The sequence below is a fragment of the Coregonus lavaretus genome (genome assembly GCF_964263955.1).
Source record: "Coregonus lavaretus genome assembly, chromosome: 1".
NCBI lineage: Eukaryota > Metazoa > Chordata > Actinopteri > Salmoniformes > Salmonidae > Coregonus > Coregonus lavaretus.
Window position 1 is genome coordinate 91,020,878 of NC_139988.1, and position 22,500 is coordinate 91,043,377.

A 22,500-nucleotide genomic window follows, 5' to 3' on the forward strand; every position below is an offset into this window, starting at 1 on the left:
ATCGAAAACAGTGATAATTTTTCCATAATGGAACCGAAACCGGACCAACCTCAAAAAGCACTAGTCTCTCACCACTAACCTTCAGGCTGTTTTCTATTGTCTTAATGGGCTTTCTCTTGAGCTGCTGCCAGAACCCTTTTGTTTTTCGCTTTCATGGGGTTTTCTTTCCCTGGCAGGCTGTCTTTGTTTTACATGGCTCTTTCCCTGGCAGGCTGTCTTGGTTTTACATGGCTCTTTCCCTGGCAGGCTGTCTTGGTTTTACATGGCTCTTTCCCTGGCAGGCTGTCTTGGTTTTACATGGCTCTTTCCCTGGCTGGCTGTCTTGGCTCACATTTTGAAAGCAGCTTGTGTGTAGTGTACTTCAACCTTCCTACATTTACAGTATTCTCTTTTTATATAAGCTTCACACAACAGGTTTAAATGTACAGATTCCTCAATTGTTAACCTTATTAATGTATTGGTGACATCCATCCATACACCTGTTTAGTCCTTCCGTGTGGCTCAGTTGGTAGAGCATGGCTCTTGCAACGCCAGGGTTGTGGGTTTGATTCCCAACGGGGGACCAGTATGAAAAAGGTCAAAAATGTATGCACTCACTAACTGTAAGTTGCTCTGGATAAGAGCATCTGCTAAATTACTAAAATGTTTGTTTAGACTGGAGTTGGGAGGTGAAAGGTGAGACACCTGTTTAGTCTGGAGTTGGGAGGTGAAAGGTGAGACATCTGTTTAGACTGGAGTTGGGAGGTGAAAGGTGAGACATCTGTTTAGACTGGAGTTGGGAGGTGAAAGGTGAGACATCTGTTTAGACTGGAGTTGGGAGGTGAAAGGTGAGACATCTGTTTAGACTGGAGTTGGGAGGTGAAAGGTGAGACATCTGTTTAGACGAGTTGGGAGGTTAAAGGTGAGACATCTGTTTAGACTGGAGTTGGGAGGTGAAAGGTGAGACATCTGTTTAGACTGGAGTTGGGAGGTGAAAGGTGAGACATCTGTTTAGACTGGAGTTGGGAGGTGAAAGGTGAGACATCTGTTTAGACTGGAGTTGGGAGGTGAAAGGTGAGACACCTGTTTAGTCTGGAGTTGGGAGGTGAAAGGTGAGACATCTGTTTAGACTGGAGTTGGGAGGTGAAAGGTGAGACATCTGTTTAGACTGGAGTTGGGAGGTGAAAGGTGAGACACCTGTTTAGACTGGAGTTGGGAGGTGAAAGGTGAGACACCTGTTTAGACTGGAGTTGGGAGGTGAAAGGTGAGACACCTGTTTAGACTGGAGTTGGGAGGTGAAAGGTGAGACACCTGTTTAGACTGGAGTTGGGAGGTGAAAGGTGAGACACCTGTTTAGACTGGAGTTGGGAGGTGAAAGGTGAGACACCTGTTTAGACTGGAGTTGGGAGGTGAAAGGTGAGACACCTGTTTAGACTGGAGTTGGGAGGTGAAAGGTGAGACATCTGTTTAGACTGGAGTTGGGAGGTGAAAGGTGAGACATCTGTTTAGACTGGAGTTGGGAGGTGAAAGGTGAGACACCTGTTTAGACTGGAGTTGGGAGGTGAAAGGTGAGACATCTGTTTAGACTGGAGTTGGGAGGTGAAAGGTGAGACATCTGTTTAGTTGGGAGGTGAAAGGTGAGACATCTGTTTAGTTGGGAGGTGAAAGGTGAGACATCTGTTTAGTTGGGAGGTGAAAGGTGAGACATCTGTTTAGTTGGGAGGTGAAAGGTGAGACATCTGTTTAGTTGGGAGGTGAAAGGTGAGACATCTGTTTAGTTGGGAGGTGAAAGGTGAGACATCTGTTTAGTTGGGAGGTGAAAGGTGAGACATCTGTTTAGACTGGAGTTGGGAGGTGAAAGGTGAGACATCTGTTTAGACTGGAGTTGAGAGGTGAAAGGTGAGACACCTGTTTAGACTGGAGTTGGGAGGTGAAAGGTGAGACATCTGTTTAGACTGGAGTTGAGAGGTGAAAGGTGAGACACCTGTTTAGACTGGAGTTGGGAGGTGAAAGGTGAGACATCTGTTTAGACTGGAGTTGAGAGGTGAAAGGTGAGACACCTGTTTAGACTGGAGTTGGGAGGTGAAAGGTGAGACATCTGTTTAGACTGGAGTTGGGAGGTGAAAGGTGAGACATCTGTTTAGACTGGAGTTGGGAGGTGAAAGGTGAGACATCTGTTTAGACTGGAGTTGGGAGGTGAAAGGTGAGACATCTGTTTAGACTGGAGTTGGGAGGTGAAAGGTGAGACATCTGTTTAGACTGGAGTTGGGAGGTGAAAGGTGAGACACCTGTTTAGACTGGAGTTGGGAGGTGAAAGGTGAGACATCTGTTTAGACTGGAGTTGGGAGGTGAAAGGTGAGACATCTGTTTAGACTGGAGTTGGGAGGTGAAAGGTGAGACATCTGTTTAGACTGGAGTTGGGAGGTGAAAGGTGAGACATCTGTTTAGACTGGAGTTGGGAGGTGAAAGGTGAGACATCTGTTTAGACTGGAGTTGGGAGGTGAAAGGTGAGACATCTGTTTAGACTGGAGTTGGGAGGTGAAAGGTGAGACATCTGTTTAGACTGGAGTTGGGAGGTGAAAGGTGAGACATCTGTTTAGACTGGAGTTGGGAGGTGAAAGGTGAGACATCTGTTTAGACTGGAGTTGGGAGGTGAAAGGTGAGACATCTGTTTAGACTGGAGTTGGGAGGTGAAAGGTGAGACATCTGTTTAGACTGGAGTTGGGAGGTGAAAGGTGAGACACCTGTTTAGTTGGGAGGTGAAAGGTGAGACACCTGTTTAGTTGGGAGGTGAAAGGTGAGACACCTGTTTAGACTGGAGTTGGGAGGTGAAAGGTGAGACACCTGTTTAGTCTGGAGTTGGGAGGTGAAAGGTGAGACATCTGTTTAGACTGGAGTTGGGAGGTGAAAGGTGAGACATCTGTTTAGACTGGAGTTGGGAGGTGAAAGGTGAGACACCTGTTTAGACTGGAGTTGGGAGGTGAAAGGTGAGACATCTGTTTAGACTGGAGTTGGGAGGTGAAAGGTGAGACATCTGTTTAGACTGGAGTTGGGAGGTGAAAGGTGAGACACCTGTTTAGACTGGAGTTGGGAGGTGAAAGGTGAGACATCTGTTTAGACTGGAGTTGGGAGGTGAAAGGTGAGACACCTGTTTAGACTGGAGTTGGGAGGTGAAAGGTGAGACACCTGTTTAGACTGGAGTTGGGAGGTGAAAGGTGAGACATCTGTTTAGACTGGAGTTGGGAGGTGAAAGGTGAGACACCTGTTTAGACTGGAGTTGGGAGGTGAAAGGTGAGACATCTGTTTAGACTGGAGTTGGGAGGTGAAAGGTGAGACATCTGTTTAGACTGGAGTTGGGAGGTGAAAGGTGAGACACCTGTTTAGACTGGAGTTGGGAGGTGAAAGGTGAGACACCTGTTTAGACTGGAGTTGGGAGGTGAAAGGTGAGACATCAGTGTCGACCTCCTGTGTGTTGTGTTTTATGACTCCTTGCTGTTGCTAGTTTTCTGTTCAACAGATTGCTTTTGTTTAGATCTGAACTCTGCCACATGTTTTAAGGTTATAGACCCAAGGAGCATTGAACAGTGAAGCCTTACGTTATCTGCTGTTGTCCTACACCTTTACATTCCTCAGAGTCCTGACAGTAACTCACTATGGATGAGGAGGGTACATCAGATCAAGTATCATTTAGGCTTTAACTGTGATATGATGTAGTTATCATGTATTTCAGCAGTCATCTGACGCCGTGAGACATCATGTTGTTGTACTGGCATTAGGGCTGCACGATTTTAACAAAATATCGATTAGTGTTTTTTTTTACCAGATATTTGAATAGCGATTTATGAATTGCCTGTAGCTGAAATACTGCCATACCACTGAATATCCTTCTTTGGCACCAAATGGTCGTTCTTGTTAGCACTAGCACTAGCAGCACTCATGTTCTGATACTCTTGAGGTGAATACTATGCATGCCGTCTAATACTATGCATACGTCTAATACTGTGCATGCCGTCTAATACTATGCATACCGTCTAATACTATGCATACCGTCTAATACTGTGCATACCGTCTAATACTATGCATGCCGTCTAATACTATGCATACCGTCTAATACTATGCATACCGTCTAATACTGTGCATACCGTCTAATACTATGCATACCGTCTAATACTATGCATGCCGTCTAATACTATGCATGCCGTCTAATACTATGCATACCGTCTAATACTGTGCATACCGTCTAATACTATGCATGCCGTCTAATACTATGCATACCGTCTAATACTATGCATACCGTCTAATACTATGCATGCCAGTCTCTCTTGGTTAAGAGTTGAGGAGAGACTGACCTCATCACTTCTTCTTTTTATAAGAAATATTAATGTGTTGAATTCCAAATTGTTTGCATCGTCAACTTACACACAGCTCTGACACACCACTCACCCCACCAGACATGCCACCAGCAGATCAATAATGGCGCCGGAGGAGATAGCTGCCATTTTGTTATTTGGAACTTATTTTGTACGTAATGTTTCTGCCACCGTCTCTTATGACCGAAAAGAGCTTCTGGATATCAGAACAGCGATTACTCACCTCGTACTGGATAAACGTTTTTTTCTTTAACGAGTTGGACGCAAAGGATTTACTTCAGACACCCGACAAGGCCCAAATCCCCATCATTCGCATGAAGAAGAGACAGAGATATAGGGGACGCCTCTACCCTCCGTACTATTAGCCAAAGTGAAATCATTGGATAATAAACTGGATGAGCTCCGATCAAGTCAATCCTAGATTACGGTTATCCTACCAACGGGACATTAAAAACTGTAATATCGTGTTTCACCGAGTCGTGGCTGAACGACGACATGGATAACATACAGCTAGCGGGCTATACGCTGCATCGGCAGGATAGAACAGCCGCCTCCGGTAAGACAAGGGGTGGCGGTCTGTGTATATTTGTAAACAACAGCTGGTGCACGAAATCTAATATTAAGGAAGTCTCGAGGTTTTGCTCGCCTGAGGTAGAGTATCTCATGATAAGCTGTAAGATCACACTATCTACCAAGAGAGTTTATCTATATTTTTCGTAGCTGTCTATTTACCACCACAAACCGATGCTGGCACTAAGACCGCACTCAACGAGCTGTATAAGGCCATAAGTAAACAAGAAAATGCTCATCCAGAGGTGGCGCTCCTAGTGGCCGGGGACTTTAATGCAGGGAAACTTAAATCCGTTTTACCTAATTTCTACCAGCATGTTACATGTGCAACCAGAGGACAAAATAACTCTAGACCACCTTTACTCCACACACAGAGACCTGTACAAAGCTCTCCCTCGCCCTCCATTTGGCAAATCTGACCATAACTCTATCCTCCTGATTCCGGCTTACAAGCAAAAACTAAAGCAGGAAGTACCAGTGACTCGCTCAATACGGAAGTGGTCAGATGACGCAGATGCTAAGCTACAGGACTGTTTTGCTAGCACAGACTGGAACATGTTCCGGGATTCTTCCGATGGCATTGAGGGGTACACCACATCAGTCGCTGGCTTCGTCAATAAGTGCATCGAGGACGTCGTCCCCACAGTAACCGTACGTACATACCCCAACCAGAAGCCATAGATTACAGGCAACATCCGCACTGAGCTAAAGGGTTGAGCTGCCGCTTTCAAGGAGCGGGACTCTAACCCGGATGCTTATTAGAAATCCCGCTATGCCCTCCGACGGACCATCAAACAGGGAAAGCGTCAGTACAGGTCTAAGATTGAATCGTACTACACCGGCTCTGACGCTCGTCGGATGTGGCAGGGCTTGCAAACTATTACAGACTACAAAGGGAAGCACAGCCGCAAGCTGCCAAGTGACACGAGCCTACCAGATGAGCTAAATTACTTCTATGCATGCTTCGAGGCAAGCAACACTGAAGTATGCATGAGAGCACCAGCTGTTCCGGATGACTGTGTGATCACGCTCTCCGTAGCCGATGTGAGTACGACCTTTAAACAGGTCAACATTCACAAGGCTGCAGGGCCAGACGGATTACCAGGACATGTACTCAGAGCATGAGCTGACCAACTGGCAAGTGTCTTCACTGACATTTTCAACCTGCCCCTGACCGAGTCTGTAATACCAACATGTTTCAAGCAAACCACCATAGTCCCTGTGCCCAAAAACACTAAAGTAACCTGCCTAAATGACTACCGACCCGTAGCACTGACGTCTGTAGCCATGAAGTGCTTTGAAAGGCTGGTGATGGCTCACATCAACACCATTATCCCTGAAACCCTAGATCCACTCCAATTTGCATACCGCCCCAACAGATCCACAGATGACGCAATCTCTATTGCACTCCACACTTCCCTTTCCCACCTGGACAAAAGGAACACCTACGTGAGAATGCTATTCATTGAATACAGCTCAGGGCGCCCAAGAAAGTCCAGCAAGCACCAGGACCGTCTCCTAAAGTTGATTCAGCTGCGGGATCGGGGCACCACCAGTGCAGAGCTTGCTCAGGAATGGCAGCAGGCAGGTGTGAGTGCATCTGCACGCACAGTTAGGTGAAGACTTTTGGAGGATGGCCTGGTGTCAAGAAGGGCAGCAAAGAAGCCACTTCTCTCCAGGAAAAACATCAGGGACAGACTGATATTCTGCAAAACGTACAATGATTGGACTGCTGAGGACTGGGGTAAAGTCATTTTCTCTGATGAATCCCCTTTCCGATTGTTTGGGGTATCCGGAAAACACCTTGTCCGGAGAAGACATGGTGAGCGCTACCATCAGTCCTGTGTCATGCCAACAGTAAAGCATCCTGAGACCATTCATGTGTGGGGTGCTTCTCAGCCAAGGGAGTGGGCTCACTCACAATTTTGCCTAAGAACACAGCCATGAATAAAGAATGGTACCAACACATTCTCCGAGAGCAAATTCTCCCAACCATCCAAGAACAGTTTGGTGACGACCAATGCCTTTTCCAGCATGATGGAGCACCTTGCCATAAGACAAAAGTGATAACTAAGTGGCTCGGGTAACAAAACATCGACATTTTGGGTCCATGGCCAGGAAACTCCCCAGACCTTAATCCCATTGAGAACTTGTGGTCGATCCTCAAGAGGAGGGTGGACAAACAAAAACCCACAAATTCTGACAAACTCCAAGCATTGATCATGCAAGAATGGGCTGTCATCAGTGAGGATGTGGCCCAGAAGTTAATTGACAGCATGCCAGGGTGGATTGCAGAGGTCTTGAAAAAGAAGGGTCAACACTGCAAATATTGAGTCTTTGCATAAACTTAATGTAATTGTCAATAAAAGCCTTTGACACGTATGGAATGCTTGTAATTATACTTCAGTATACCATAGTAACATCTGACAAAAATATCTCATAACACTGAAGCAGTGAACTTTGTGAAGACCAAAACTAGTGTCATTCTCAAAACTTTTGACCACGACTGTATTACCTCAATTACCTCGACTAACCAGTGCCCCCGCATATTGACTCGGTATCGGTACCCCCTGTATTATAGCCTCACTATTGTTATTTTACTGCTGCTCTTTAATTATTTGTTATTTGTATTTTTTCTTTCTTTAGTTTTTTACTTCAGTTTATTTTAATAAATACTTTCTTAACACTTATTTTTCTTAAAACTGCATTGTTGTTTAAGGGCTTGTAAGTCAGCATTTCACTGTAAGGTCTGTACATGTTGTATTCGGCCATGTGACAAATAAAATGTGATTTGATTTGAGCTCTGACACACACACTTACCCCACCAGACATGCCACCAGGGGTCTTTTCACAGTCCCCAAATTCAAGAAAGTGTACAGTATTATATAGAGACATTATTGCATGGAACTCCCTTCCATCTCATATTGCTCAAATGAACAGCAAACCTGGTTTAAAAAAACAGATAAAGCAACACCTCACGGTGCAACGCCTCTCCCCTATTTGACCTAGATAGTTTGTGTGTATGCATTGATATGTAGGCGTGACGTGATGTGTGATTTATGTTTGACGTTTTTACATTGATGTAGTTCTGTCCTTGAGCTGTCCTTGTCTATTAATGTTCTGTATTATGTCATGTTTCATGTTTTGTTGTGGACCCCAGGAAGAGTAGCTGCTGCTTTCTCAACAGCTAATGGGGATCTTAATAAAATACCAAAATACCAAATAACTGCGTGCTCTAAGCGGGGATACTTGTGATTGGTCAGCATCCTCTGTGCATGCCATGAAGAAAGTGAGAGCCCGCTTGTGATTGGTCAGCATCCTCTGTGCATGTAGAGAGTGAATGAACAGAGCACATCTCATTGGAGGAGGTACCATAGTCTAGTTTTTTGTTGTATTAATGGAGTGTCAAAGAGTACGGTTACATGCACACTAATAATTCGATATTAAACTGATTATTTAGTATGTAGTAGGCAGATTACGCAATAGGAATGGAAACACCTTACTCTGCTTATCTCAATCGGCGTGAAGGTTTAAAATCGAAGTAAGCCGATTTAAAACACCTGTTTTTAGTTTTTTTTTTAGCAATCTTTTGTATTATTAGGAAACGGCTTAATCGGCATTCCAGCTGTGTATGTGATATGTGCCAGCACCGGGTAGCCCAAGCCTGCCTCTTACGCCACAATGAAGTGAGTTCAGAACAACTGAATGTATGCGTCTTAGAAGTAGTTTCCACATACAAACTTTATATGTCCGAACTCTGAATCAAATATGCTTCCCAAAAATAACATGGTCACCGTGGTAACACGTATCAAAAGTCCCGTCGGTAGCCTGATTTCAGATGTGTACATGAAAAAAAGGTTTATTAGGGAAATCGTTCTTCTTGCAAAGCATGTAAACAGTTTAGATCAAACTATTATATTAACCTGACTATCCACATTAATCCCATTATTGTGTGCATGTAACCAATGAAAGGGGAAAATCGCAGCCTCTTGCCATATGGATATTGTCAATATCGCAATTTAGATCTGAATTAGATTTATCTTGCAGCCCTCACTGGCATGCATCTCTGATGTGTTGATATATTTCCTATGTGGATGTGTTGATATATTGTCAGTGTGGATGTGTTGATATATTTCCTGTGTGGATGTGTTGATATATTGTCAGTGTGGATGTGTTGATATATTGTCAGTGTGGATGTGTTGATATATTGCCTGTGTGGATGTGTTGATATATTGCCTGTGTGGATGTGTTAATATATTGCCTGTGTGGATGTGTTAATATATTTCCTGTGTGGATGTGTTGATATATTGCCTGTGTGGATGTGTTGATATATTGTCAGTGTGGATGTGTTGATATATTGTCAGTGTGGATGTGTTGATATTTTGCCTGTGTGGATGTGTTGATATATTGCCTGTGTGGATGTGTTAATATATTGCCAGTGTGTATGTGTTGATATATTGCCTGTGTGGATGTGTTAATATATTTCCTGTGTGGATGTGTTGATATATTGCCTGTGTGGATGTGTTGATATATTGCCAGTATGGATGTGTTGATATATTGTCAGTGTGGATGTGTTGATATATTGCCTGTGTGGATGTGTTGATATATTGTCAGTGTGGATGTGTTGATATATTGTCAGTGTGGATGTGTTGATAAATTGCCTGTGTGGATGTGTTGATATATTGTCAGTGTGGATGTGTTGATATATTGTCAGTGTGGATGTGTTGATATATTGCCTGTTTGGATGTGTTGATAAATTGCCTGTGTGGATGTGGTAATATATTGTCAGTGTGGATGTGTTGATATATTGCCTGTGTGGATGTGTTGATATATTGTCAGTTTGGATGTGTTGATATATTGTCAGTGTGGATGTGTTGATAAATTGCCTGTGTGGATGTGTTGATATATTGCCTGTGTGGATGTGTTGATATATTTCCTGTGTGGATGTGTTGATATATTGTCAGTGTGGATGTGTTGATATATTGCCTGTGTGGATGTGTTAATATATTGCCTGTGTGGATGTGTTAATATATTTCCTGTGTGGATGTATTGATATATTGCCTGTGTGGATGTGTTGATATATTGTCAGTGTGGATGTGTTGATATATTGCCTATGTGGATGTGTTAATATATTTCCTGTGTGGATGTGTTGATATATTGCCTGTGTGGATGTGTTAATATATTGCCAGTGTGTATGTGTTGATATATTGCCTGTGTGAATGTGTTAATATATTTCCTGTGTGGATGTGTTGATTTATTGCCTGTGTGGATGTGTTGATATATTGCCTGTGTGGATGTGTTGATATATTTCCTGTGTGGATGTGTTGATATATTGTCTGTGTGGATGTGTTAATATATTGTCAGTATGGATGTGTTGATATATTGCCTGTGTGGATGTGTTGATATATTGACTGTGTGGATGTGTTGATATATTGCCTGTGTGGATGTGTTGATATATTGCCTGTGTGGATGTGTTGATATATTGTCAGTGTGGATGTGTTGATATATTGTCTGTGTGGATGTGTTGATATATTGTCAGTGTGGATGTGTTGATATATTGTCTGTGTGGATGTGTTGATATATTGTCAGTGTGGATGTGTTGATATATTGCCAGTATGGATGTGTTGATATATTGCCTGTGTGGATGTGTTGATATATTGTCTGTGTGGATGTGTTGATATATTGTCTGTGTGGATGTGTTGATATATTGCCAGTATGGATGTGTTGATATATTGCCTGTGTGGATGTGTTGATACATTGCCTGTGTGGATGTGTTGATATATTGCCTGTGTGGATGTGTTGATATATTGTCTGTGTGGATGTGTTGATATATTGCCTGTGTGGATGTGTTGATATATTGTCAGTGTGGATGTGTTGATATATTGCCAGTATGGATGTGTTGATATATTGCCTGTGTGGATGTGTTGATATATTGCCAGTATGGATGTGTTGATATATTGCCTGTGTGGATGTGTTGATATATTGCCTGTGTGGATGTGTTGATAAATTGCCTGTGTGGATGTGTTGATATATTGCCTGTGTGGATGTGTTGATATATTGTCAGTGTGGATGTGTTGATATATTGCCTGTGTGGATGTGTTGATATATTGCCAGTATGGATGTGTTGATATATTGTCAGTGTGGATGTGTTGATATATTGCCTGTGTGGATGTGTTGATATATTGTCAGTGTGGATGTGTTGATATATTGTCAGTGTGGATGTGTTGATAAATTGCCTGTGTGGATGTGGTAATATATTGTCAGTGTGGATGTGTTGATATATTGCCTGTGTGGATGTGTTGATATATTGTCAGTGTGGATGTGTTGATATATTGTCAGTGTGGATGTGTTGATAAATTGCCTGTGTGGATGTGTTGATATATTTCCTGTGTGGATGTGTTGATATATTGTCAGTGTGGATGTGTTGATATATTGTCTGTGTGGATGTGTTGATATATTGCCTGTGTGGATGTGTTGATATATTGCCTGTGTGGATGTGTTGATATATTGCCTGTGTGGATGTGTTGATATATTGCCTGTGTGGATGTGTTGATATATTGCCTGTGTGGATGTGTTGATATATTGCCTGTATGGATGTGTTGATATATTGTCTGTGTGGATGTGTTGATATATTGCCTGTGTGGATGTGTTGATATATTGCCTGTGTGGATGTGTTGATATATTGCCTGTGTGGATGTGTTGATAAATTGCCTGTGTGGATGTGTTGATATATTGTCTGTGTGGATGTGTTGATATATTGCCAGTATGGATGTGTTGATATATTGCCTGTGTGGATGTGTTGATATATTGCCTGTGTGGATGTGTTGATATATTGTCAGTGTGGATGTGTTGATATATTGTCAGTGTGGATGTGTTGATATTCCAGTTTCAACTGTTCTGCCTGCGGTTACGAAACCCCTACCTGTCCCAGACCTGCTGTTTTCAACTCTTAATGATTGGCTATGAAAAGCCAACTGAGAGACCTGAGCCCTAGGACCATACGTCGGGACTACCGGCCGTGGTGACTCCTTGCTGTCCCCAGTCCGCCTGGCCTTGCTGCTATTCCAGTTTCAACTGTTCTGCCTGCGGTTATGGAACCCCTACCTGTCCCAGACCTGCTGTTTTCAACTCTTAATGATCGGCTATGAAAAGCCAACTGAGATTTATTCCTGATTATTATTTGACCATGCTTGTCACTTATGAACATTTTTGAACATCTTGGCATGGTTCTGTTATAACCTCCACCCGGCACAGCCAGAAGAGGACTGGCCACCCCTCATAGCCTGGTTCCTCTCTAGGTTTCTTCCTAGGTTTTGGCCTTTCTAGGGAGTTTTTCCTAGCCACCGTGCTTCTACACCTGCATTACTAGCTGTTTGGGGTTTTAGGCTGGGTTTCTGTACAGCACTTCGAGATATTAGCTGATGTACGAAGGGCTATATAAAATAAAATTGATTGATTGAAAATTGATATATTGTCAGTGTGGATGTGTTGATATATTGCCTGTGTGGATGTGTTGATATATTGTCAGTGTGGATGTGTTGATATATTGCCTGTGTGGATGTGTTGATACATTGCCTGTGTGGATGTGTTGATATATTGCCTGTGTGGATGTGTTGATATATTGTCAGTGTGGATGTGTTGATATATTGCCTGTGTGGATGTGTTGATAAATTGCCTGTGTGGATGTGTTGATATATTGCCAGTGTGGATGTGTTGATATATTGTCAGTGTGGATGTGTTGATATATTGCCTGTGTGGATGTGTTGATATATTGCCTGTGTGGATGTGTTGATATATTGCCTGTGTGGATGTGTTGATATATTGCCTGTTTGGATGTGTTGATATATTGTCTGTGTGGATGTGTTGATATATTGCCTGTGTGGATGTGTTGATATATTGCCTGTGTGGATGTGTTGATATATTGTCAGTGTGGATGTGTTGATATATTGCCAGTGTGGATGTGTTGATATATTGTCAGTGTGGATGTGTTGATATATTGCCTGTGTGGATGTGTTGATATATTGTCAGTGTGGATGTGTTGATATATTGTCAGTGTGGATGTGTTGATATATTGCCTGTGTGGATGTGTTGATATATTGCCTGTGTGGATGTGTTGATATATTGTCAGTGTGGATGTGTTGATATATTGTCAGTGTGGATGTGTTGATATATTGCCAGTGTGGATGTGTTGATATATTGTCAGTGTGGATGTGTTGATATATTTCCTGTGTGGATGTGTTGATATATTGTCAGTGTGGATGTGTTGATATATTGCCTGTGTGGATGTGTTGATATATTGTCAGTGTGGATGTGTTGATATATTGCCTGTGTGGATGTGTTGATATATTTCCTGTGTGGATGTGTTGATATATTGCCTGTGTGGATGTGTTGATATATTGCCTGTGTGGATGTGTTGATATATTGCCAGTGTGGATGTGTTGATATATTGTCAGTGTGGATGTGTTGATATATTGTCAGTGTGGATGTGTTGATATATTGCCAGTGTGGATGTGTTGATATATTGTCAGTGTGGATGTGTTGAAATATTGTCTGTGTGGATGTGTTGATATATTGTCAGTGTGGATGTGTTGATATATTGCCTGTGTGGATGTGTTGATATATTGTCAGTTTGGATGTGTTGATATATTGTCTGTGTGGATGTGTTGATATATTGCCTGTGTGGATGTGTTGATATATTGCCTGTGTGGATGTGTTGATATATTGTCAGTGTGGATGTGTTGATATATTGCCAGTGTGGATGTGTTGATATATTGTCAGTGTGGATGTGTTGATATATTGCCTGTGTGGATGTGTTGATATATTGTCAGTGTGGATGTGTTGATATATTGTCAGTGTGGATGTGTTGATATATTGCCTGTGTGGATGTGTTGATATATTGCCTGTGTGGATGTGTTGATATATTGTCAGTGTGGATGTGTTGATATATTGTCAGTGTGGATGTGTTGATATATTGCCAGTGTGGATGTGTTGATATATTGTCAGTGTGGATGTGTTGATATATTTCCTGTGTGGATGTGTTGATATATTGTCAGTGTGGATGTGTTGATATATTGCCTGTGTGGATGTGTTGATATATTGCCAGTGTGGATGTGTTGATATATTGCCAGTGTGGATGTGTTGATATATTGTCAGTGTGGATGTGTTGATATATTGTCAGTGTGGATGTGTTGATATATTGCCAGTGTGGATGTGTTGATATATTGTCAGTGTGGATGTGTTGATATATTGCCAGTGTGGATGTGTTGATATATTGTCAGTGTGGATGTGTTGATATATTGTCTGTGTGGATGTGTTAATATATTGTCAGTGTGGATGTGTTGATATATTGTCAGTGTGGATGTGTTGATATATTGTCAGTGTGGATGTGTTGATATATTGTCAGTGTGGATGTGTTGATATATTGCCTGTGTGGATGTGTTGATATATTGTCTGTGTGGATGTGTTAATATATTGTCAGTGTGGATGTGTTGATATATTGTCAGTGTGGATGTGTTGATATATTGTCAGTGTGGATGTGTTAATATATTGTCAGTGTGGATGTGTTGATATATTGTCAGTGTGGATGTGTTGATATATTGTCAGTGTGGATGTGTTGATATATTGAGATGTGTTGTGTGTTTATACACTGAGTGGACAAAACAAAACTGTGGGAAGCATTGGAGTCAACATGGGCCAGCAATCCTTGTGGAACGCTTTTGACATCTTGTAGAGTCCACGGCCCGACAAATTGAGGCTGTTCTTAGGGCAAAAGAGAGGAAGCAACTCAATATTAGGAAGGTGTTCTTTAATGTTTTGTTGCTCAGTGTATGTTGAGATGTGTTTATATTTTGATATGTGTTGATATGTTGAGATATGTTATGTTGTGTGTTTATATGTTGTGTGTTTGTGTTGAGGTGTGTTTATATATACTACCTGGTTAAAAGTATGTTGACACCCCTTCAAATTAGTGGATTCTGCTATTTCAGCCACTCCCGTTTCTGACAGGTGTATAAAATAGAGCACACATCCATTCAATCTCCATAGACAAACATTGGCAGTAGCATGGCCTTACTGAAGAGCTCAGTGACTTTCAACGTGTCACTGTCATAGGACGCAACCTTTCCAACAAGTCATTTTGTCAACCTTTTTGCCCTGCTAGAGCTGCCCCGTTCAACTGTAAGTGCTGTTACTGTGAAGTGGAAACGTGTAGGAGCAACAACGGCTCAGCCCCGAAGTGGTAGGCCACACAAGCTCACAGAACGGGACCGCTGAAGCGCGTAAAAATTGTCTGTCCTCGGTTGCAACACTCACTACAGTTCCAAACTGCCTGGAAGCAATGTCAGCACAGGAGCTGTTCGTCGGGAGCTTCATGAAATGGGTTTCCATGGCCGAGCAGCCGCACACAAGCCTAAGATCACCATACGCAATACCAAGCGTTGGCTGGAGTGGTGTAAAGCTCGCCGCCATTGGACTCTGGAGTAGTGGAAACGCGTTCTCTGGAGGGATGAATCACGCTTCACCATCTGGCAGTCCGACGGATGAATCTGGGTTTGGCGGACGCCAGGAGAACTTGACCTGCCCCAACGCATAGTGCCAACTGTAAAGTTTGGTGGAGGGGGAATAATGGTCTAGGGCTGTTTTTCATGGTTCGGGCCCCTTAGTTACAGTGAAGGGAAATCTTAACGCTACAGCAGACAATTACTCTTATTCTGTATGATTCTGTGCTTCCAACTTTGTGGCAACAGTTTGGGGAAGGCCCTTTCCTGTTTCAGCATGACAATGCCCCCTGTGCACAAAGCGAGGTCCATACAGAAATGGTTTGTTGAGATCGGTGTGGAAGAACTTGACTGGTCTGCACAGAGCCCTGACCTCAACCCCATCGAACGCCTTTGGGATCAATCAGAACGCCGACTGCGAGCCAGGCCTAATCGCCCAACATCAGTGCCCGACCTCACTAATGCTCTTGGTGCTGAATGGAAGCAAGTCCCTGCAGCAATGTTCCAACATCTAGTGGAAAGCCTTCCCAGAAGAGTGGAGGCTGTTATAGCAGCAAAAGGGGGGGACCAACTCCATATTAATGCCCATGATGTTGGAATGAGATGTTGGACGAGCAGGTGTCCACATACTTTTGGTAATGTTGTTTGTGTTGAGATGTGTTGATGTGCATTTTGTTTGTTTGTTTCCAAAACATCCCACCCTTTCTTGTCTTTGGGGCCTTGTTCTGAGACGTCAATACCAGTGACATTCTATAGCCATAAACAGAAACCCTATGTCAATAACAGTTTATTTATGGTGTTCATAACTCATTCATTCATAAGCATCTCACCTCCTGTCTTTCCGTGTGTGTGTGTGTGTGTGTGTGTGTGTGTGTGTGTGTGTGTGTGTGTGTGTGTGTGTCTGTGTGTGTGTGTGTGTGTGTGTGTCTAGGTTGTGGGGAACATCTAATCCGGACCATGCTGGCACGGGAGTGTTCTTCTGCCATGCAGTGTGAAGATGCTCACCAGGCACTGCTGGAGGCTATGCAGAACAAGTTCATCAGTAAGTAACACTCACACACACACTCTCACACACACACGAATGAGCACGTACACACACACACACACGTACACACACACTACACACTGTCAGTTTCAGCCAAGCATCAGAGAGACACGTCTCAGTTTGCCGGCATGGAGGAGGTAATGACAAAACTGAAGCGAAAAGCTGAAATTAGCTGGAAACATTGGCAACAAAGACATCCAAGCTTTCTGGATTAATATATGACTTACATCTGTTCAAAACAGGCCCTGCTAACAGCCCATAGATTCATATTTGACAGACAGCTGCAGTTATTTTCAGGCCACATCAATATTTTGTTGACAGCTAATTTGAAGATGGTGTTGGGCTATTTTCTGTATTTTTCAGAAGTGGTCAGTGTTGAATGAGCCTTGTTAACTTTGTTGTGCTCTCTCTGTTTCTCTCTGTCTTTCTGGGTCTATGAGAGGAAGTGACCGTTAGGGTTGAACAGGGGGCGAGAAAGTGTGGAATCATTTAGGTGGTTTTGGTCTTGTTCTGGCCTCCTTTAGAAGTCTGTCGCCGTCCGATCGTTCCGAGACGGACATCACTAAGGTTGCATCCCAATTGACACCCTAATGCCTATATAGTGTACTACTTTCGACCTGGGCCCATAGTGCCCTATATATAGAATAGGGTGTGATTTGGGACGCACGGTAAGACAGTTGGAAGAGAGACGATCTAGTCATCTTGGAGCTAACTGTCCTGTTGTTGTCTCTGAAGTCTCTCATTAAACCTGACACAGCTCCATAAACCCAGACACACACACACACACACACACAGACACACACACACACACACACACACACACACACACAGACACACACACACACACACACACACAGACACACACACACACACACACACATACACACACACACACACACACACACACACACACACACAGACACACACACACACACACACACACAGACACACACACACACACACAGACACACACACACACACAGACACACACACACAGACACACACACACACACACACACACACACACACACACACAGACACACACACAGACACACACTCTTCCTAAGTGAGGAGAGAGGATGAGTCCATTCTTTGATGTGGCCAGAGAACCCTCAAGCTGACACGACCCGTGTAAGTCAAGCTCTCTAAATAGAATCTCTAGAACGACTCTCTTTCTTTCTGTTTCTCAATCTCTTTATTGAGCCGTAACGTGGTAGCCTGGCCGTAACGTGGTAGCCTGGCCGTAACGTGGTAGCCTGGCCGTAACGTGGTAGCCTGGCCGTAACGTGGTAGCCTGGCCGTAACGTGGTAGCCTGGCCGTAACGTGGTAGCCTGGCCGGTAGGAGCGTTGGGCCAGTAACCAAAAGGTTGCTGGATCGAATCTCCGAGCTGACAAGGTAAAAATCTGTCGTTCTGCTCCTGAGCAACACAGTTAACCCACTGTTGCCCCGGGCGCCGATGATGTGGATGTGGATTAAGGCAGCCCCCCCCCCCCCCCCTGCTCCTCTCTGATTCAGAGGGGTTGGGTTAAATGCGGAAGACACATTTCAGTTGAATGCATTCAGTTGTACAACTGACTAGGTCTCCACCTTTCCCTTTCCTAACATGCAACTTAAAAGCTTAGCGTTAAATGCTTTTTTAAATCAAATGAAATGTTCAAATCAATGATAATGTCATGTAATTGATGTTAAAGACATACAGTTGAAGTCGGAAGTTTACATACACTTAGGTTGGAGTCATTAAAACTCGTTTTTCAACCACTCCACAAATTTCTTGTTAACAAACTATAGTTTTGGCAAGTCGGTTAGGACATCTACTTTGTGCATGACACAGGTAGTTTTTCCAACAATTGTGTACAGACAGATTATTTCACTTATAATGTGGTCCTCTGTAGCTCAATTGGTAGAGCATGGCGCTTGTAACGCCAGGGTAGTGGGTTCAATCCCCGGGACCACCCATACGTACAAATGTATGCACACATGACTGTAAGTCGCTTTGGATAAAAGCGTCTGCTAAATGGCATATTATTATTATTATTATTATTATTACTATTATTATTATTATTACTATAGTTGTCCTAATTCCATGTCTGTTATCCAAAGTATTCCTCCTTGATTCCGCTCATGTGAGAAGTCGTTATTTCCTTGGACGTGACTCCTTCAGAATCACCGGCTTCTAGTTGTGTTGTTTTCTCATTCTCCTTCCCTGGAAAGGATGTAATCCTAGCCACCAATTACAAGTTATTCTGCATCACAAAAGATCTGGTTCTTTTACTTTACCTGTAGTTAAGCCGGATGTTATTTTGTGAATGAAGTCATCTTCCTGGTGAGGTGGTGTATGCATCCACAATGTGAAGAACAGACACACACACACAGTCTTGTATAACTTACCTTGTGGGGGGACACAATTTAGTCCCGTTCAAAATCATTTTTTTCCCTAAACCTAACCTTAAGCCCAAAACCTAACCCTAGCTCCTAACCCTTAAGCTAATTCTAACCCTAACACTAATTCTAACCTTAACCCTAAACCCCCTAAAAATAGCATTTGACCTTGTGGGGACTAACAAAATAGCAAAGTGAACCAGCGTATTGGGATTGAGAACAATGTGGCCACAGGAGAGACGAGGAAACAGCCCTAATTGTCTAAGAAAATTGAGGAGAGAGGAAACTTAATTAGGTCTATAATCAATAGCCTAACTGTTAAATGTGCCTGGCTTAATAAACCATCCATATACAGTATATCTACAGAACTAAGACAGATCCTGCTTCCTGTTTCCTGTTTGAGTGTTTGTTTAATAGCCTACTGATTTCCGTGAGCACCAAGCCTCACGCAAACACGCAACCAACAAATTCTGTTTTTTAATCTATGCTACATTGTAATAATGGCTTTACCTATACCCTCCTTTTTATCTAGATCTCCTTGTTATTGTTAGGATTACTATTATTCATATGATCGTCATTACATTGATAAGTCATGTCGTTATCATTAGTAGGCTTTGTATAGGAGTAGCCCTGTATAACCGCCATCGAGCTGTAGGCCTAGGAGCGCGTCCTGTTTAGTCTTAATACCGTAACTTACTTAGGCCTATGGTATATTTCAATATACAGCTGTGGAAGAAATTAAGAGTCCACTGCAAAGTTTTCTTAAATCAGCATCTCTACGTGTATGACAGCCATTCCATTCCAGTGTCTGTTGAATTCCAACACAGGCACACCTCATTCTACTGAATTAGGTACTGATTAGGTGATCATCTGAACCAAATCTTATTTAACGAGGAAAAGTATAAAATCCACTGCTGTGGTCATCACTATCCTCTTGCAATAGGACCAGCTGGATGGCAAAAACAGTGCTAATAGTACCTCAAAAGTAATATTAATCAAATAATTACTATTGACCATGCCAAATGAGTTGAAAGGAAAGATTTGAGTGATTTTTTTTTATTACTTTTTTTTGAGTGATGAAAAGAAGGGTTCAATTCTGGCTTTACTGGCAGAGGGATACAGTGAGCGTCAGGTTGCTTCCATCCTTAAAATTTCAAAGACGGCGGTTCATAAGAACAAGGTCAAGCAGCAGACATTGGGGACAACAAAGCTACAGACCGGCAGAGGGTGAAAATGACTCTCTACTGACCGGGATGACCTCCAACTCATTCGAATGTCACTCAACAACCGTAGGATGACATCAAGTGACCTACAAAAAGAATGGCAAACGGCAGCTGGGGTGAAGTGCATGGCGAGGACGGTTCGAAACAGGCTCCTAGGGGCAGGGCTGAAGTCTTGCAAAGCTAGAAAAAAGCCCTTCATCAATGAGAAGCAAAGAAGAGGCAGGCTGATGTTTTCAAAAGACCATAAGGATTGGACCGTAGAGGACTGGAGAAAGGTCATCTTCTCTGATGAGTCCAATTTTCAGCTTTGCCCAACACCTGGTCGTCTAATGGTTAGACAGAGATCTGGAGAGGCCTACAAGCCACAGTGTCTCGCACCCACTGTGAAATTTGGTGGAGGATCAGTGATGATCTGGGGGTGCTTCAGCATGGCTGGAATCGGGCAGATTTGTCTTTGTGAAGGACGCATTAATCAAGCCACGTACAAGGTTGTCCTGGAAGAAAACTTGCTTCCTTTTGCTCTGACATTGTTCCCCAACTCTGAGGATTGTTTTTTCCAGCAGGACAATGCACCATGCCACACAGCCAGGTCAATCAAGGTGTGGATGGAGGACCACCAGATCAAGACCCTGTCATGGCCAGCCCAATCTCCAGACCTGAACCCCATTGAACATTTCTGGAATGTGATCAAGAGGAAGATGGATGGTCACAAGCCATCAAACAAAGCCGAGCTGCTTGAATTTTTGCGCCAGGAGTGGCATAAAGTCACCCAACATCAATGTGAAAGACTGGTGGAGAGCATGCCAAGACGCATGAAAGCTGTGATTGAAAATCAGGGTTATTCCACCAAATATTGATTTCTGAACTCTTCCTAAGTTAAAACATTACTATTGTGTTGTTTAAAAATGAACATGAACTTATTTTCTTTGCATTATTCGAGGTCTGACAACACTGCATCTTTTTTGTTGTTTTGACCAGTTGTCATTTTCTGCAAATAAATGCTCTAAATGACAATATATTTATTTGGAATTTGGGAGAAATGTTGTCAGTAGTTTATAGAATAAAACAAAAAATTTATTTTTACCCAAAACGCATACCTATAAATAGTAAAACCAGAGAAACTGATAATTTTGCAGTGGTCTCTTAATTTATTTTTCTCCCGCAGCTGTATAGGCTACTGTATCAATCATTCATTTGTTCATGCCATCACACAGCATACGAGACATTCATGCTTTCAAATGCAATCAAGCATTTTAGTTTTAAAATTAAATAACAAAGGGAGCTTTTCAATAATTAGCCTAAACAATAAATAAACTGTAATTCATGAATGCATGCAACTGTTTTTAATCTGCTGTAATAAAGGCTTTATATATTTATTTATTTTTCTCGTTAGAATAGAAACATTTATTTATTTTGTGTTAACACTATTTCCAAATGGTCAGAAAAAATTATGATATTGTAATCTAACAGCAACTCCTTTACAACATAATATTCACGCAACGCTTACTCCTATACCCTCCTTTTACTTGATCTCTAGTAGTTTCCACAACTAAGTCAAATGTCTTCCACGGATCTGACTTCCCCCTTTCCCTCCTGAGCAACCGGTAAACATTCGCCCGTTTCGAGTTTCTATTTTCCCGTCCCTCCGCATCCATTTTTCTGTCACGTGTTACCGCGTTCGAAGTTTTGTTATAACCAGTGTATTGATGTGATTATGATAGACCAGGCCCTATTGGTCACGTGCACGCGATGCTTACGTTTCACGTAAAGAGAGCAAAGGTTGAGGGGAATATGGAATGTTTTTCCTAAACAAATGAGGGATTTCGGTAACAGAACCTTTCATTCGGAAGCAAGTAAGAAACTAAATGGCTGAAATGATGTTGCAGCTTCAGCATGGACAGCGCAGTAATCACTTGCTGTGATGTGGTGCCTTTTCTCTGCAGTAGGGAGGAGAGCGAGACATCGTGCGCCAGTCTTTTTTTTTTAACACAGCGTGACGATCGGGCTCTTTCTTGAGTCCTTTTGTGTTTCTTAATTATTTAATCAAACCGCGTGCTTAAAACGTCAGACAAGCTCAGTGCATGTGTAGTAGATTTTTATTCAAACACACAGGGTGCGTCTGTCTATATATGGACAAATATGTGGAAACATTTTGACCAATCGCTTTGGTCGAAAGAACAGGACGACTCTCGGTCTACCAATATTTTGTTGTTGTTGGGGACAGCCCTATCACACACAGAATAATTGCTAGCAGTTGTTTAGTTTGGCCCAGACAGGGTAGAGGAATGGTATGGGGGATTCAGACAATTGAATTCCTGATGGATATTAGATAACGCTCTGCTCAGTTTAATTCCTGATAGATATTAGATAACGCTCTGCTCAGTTTAATTCCTGATAGATATTAGATAACGCTCTGCTCAGTTTAATTCCTGATAG

General features: G+C 42.6%; 1 protein-coding gene across 1 annotated transcript in view; it reads left to right on the top strand.

The window, feature by feature from the left end:
• Positions 1-22,500, top strand: part of LOC311129621 (threonine aspartase 1-like) — a 107,178-nt gene that overhangs the window by 71,258 nt on the left and 13,420 nt on the right. The window contains exon 7 of the mRNA XM_084161968.1: positions 16,347-16,457. Within this exon, the coding sequence (XP_084018094.1) occupies positions 16,347-16,457 (111 nt within the window). The remainder of the gene's footprint in view (positions 1-16,346; positions 16,458-22,500) is intronic.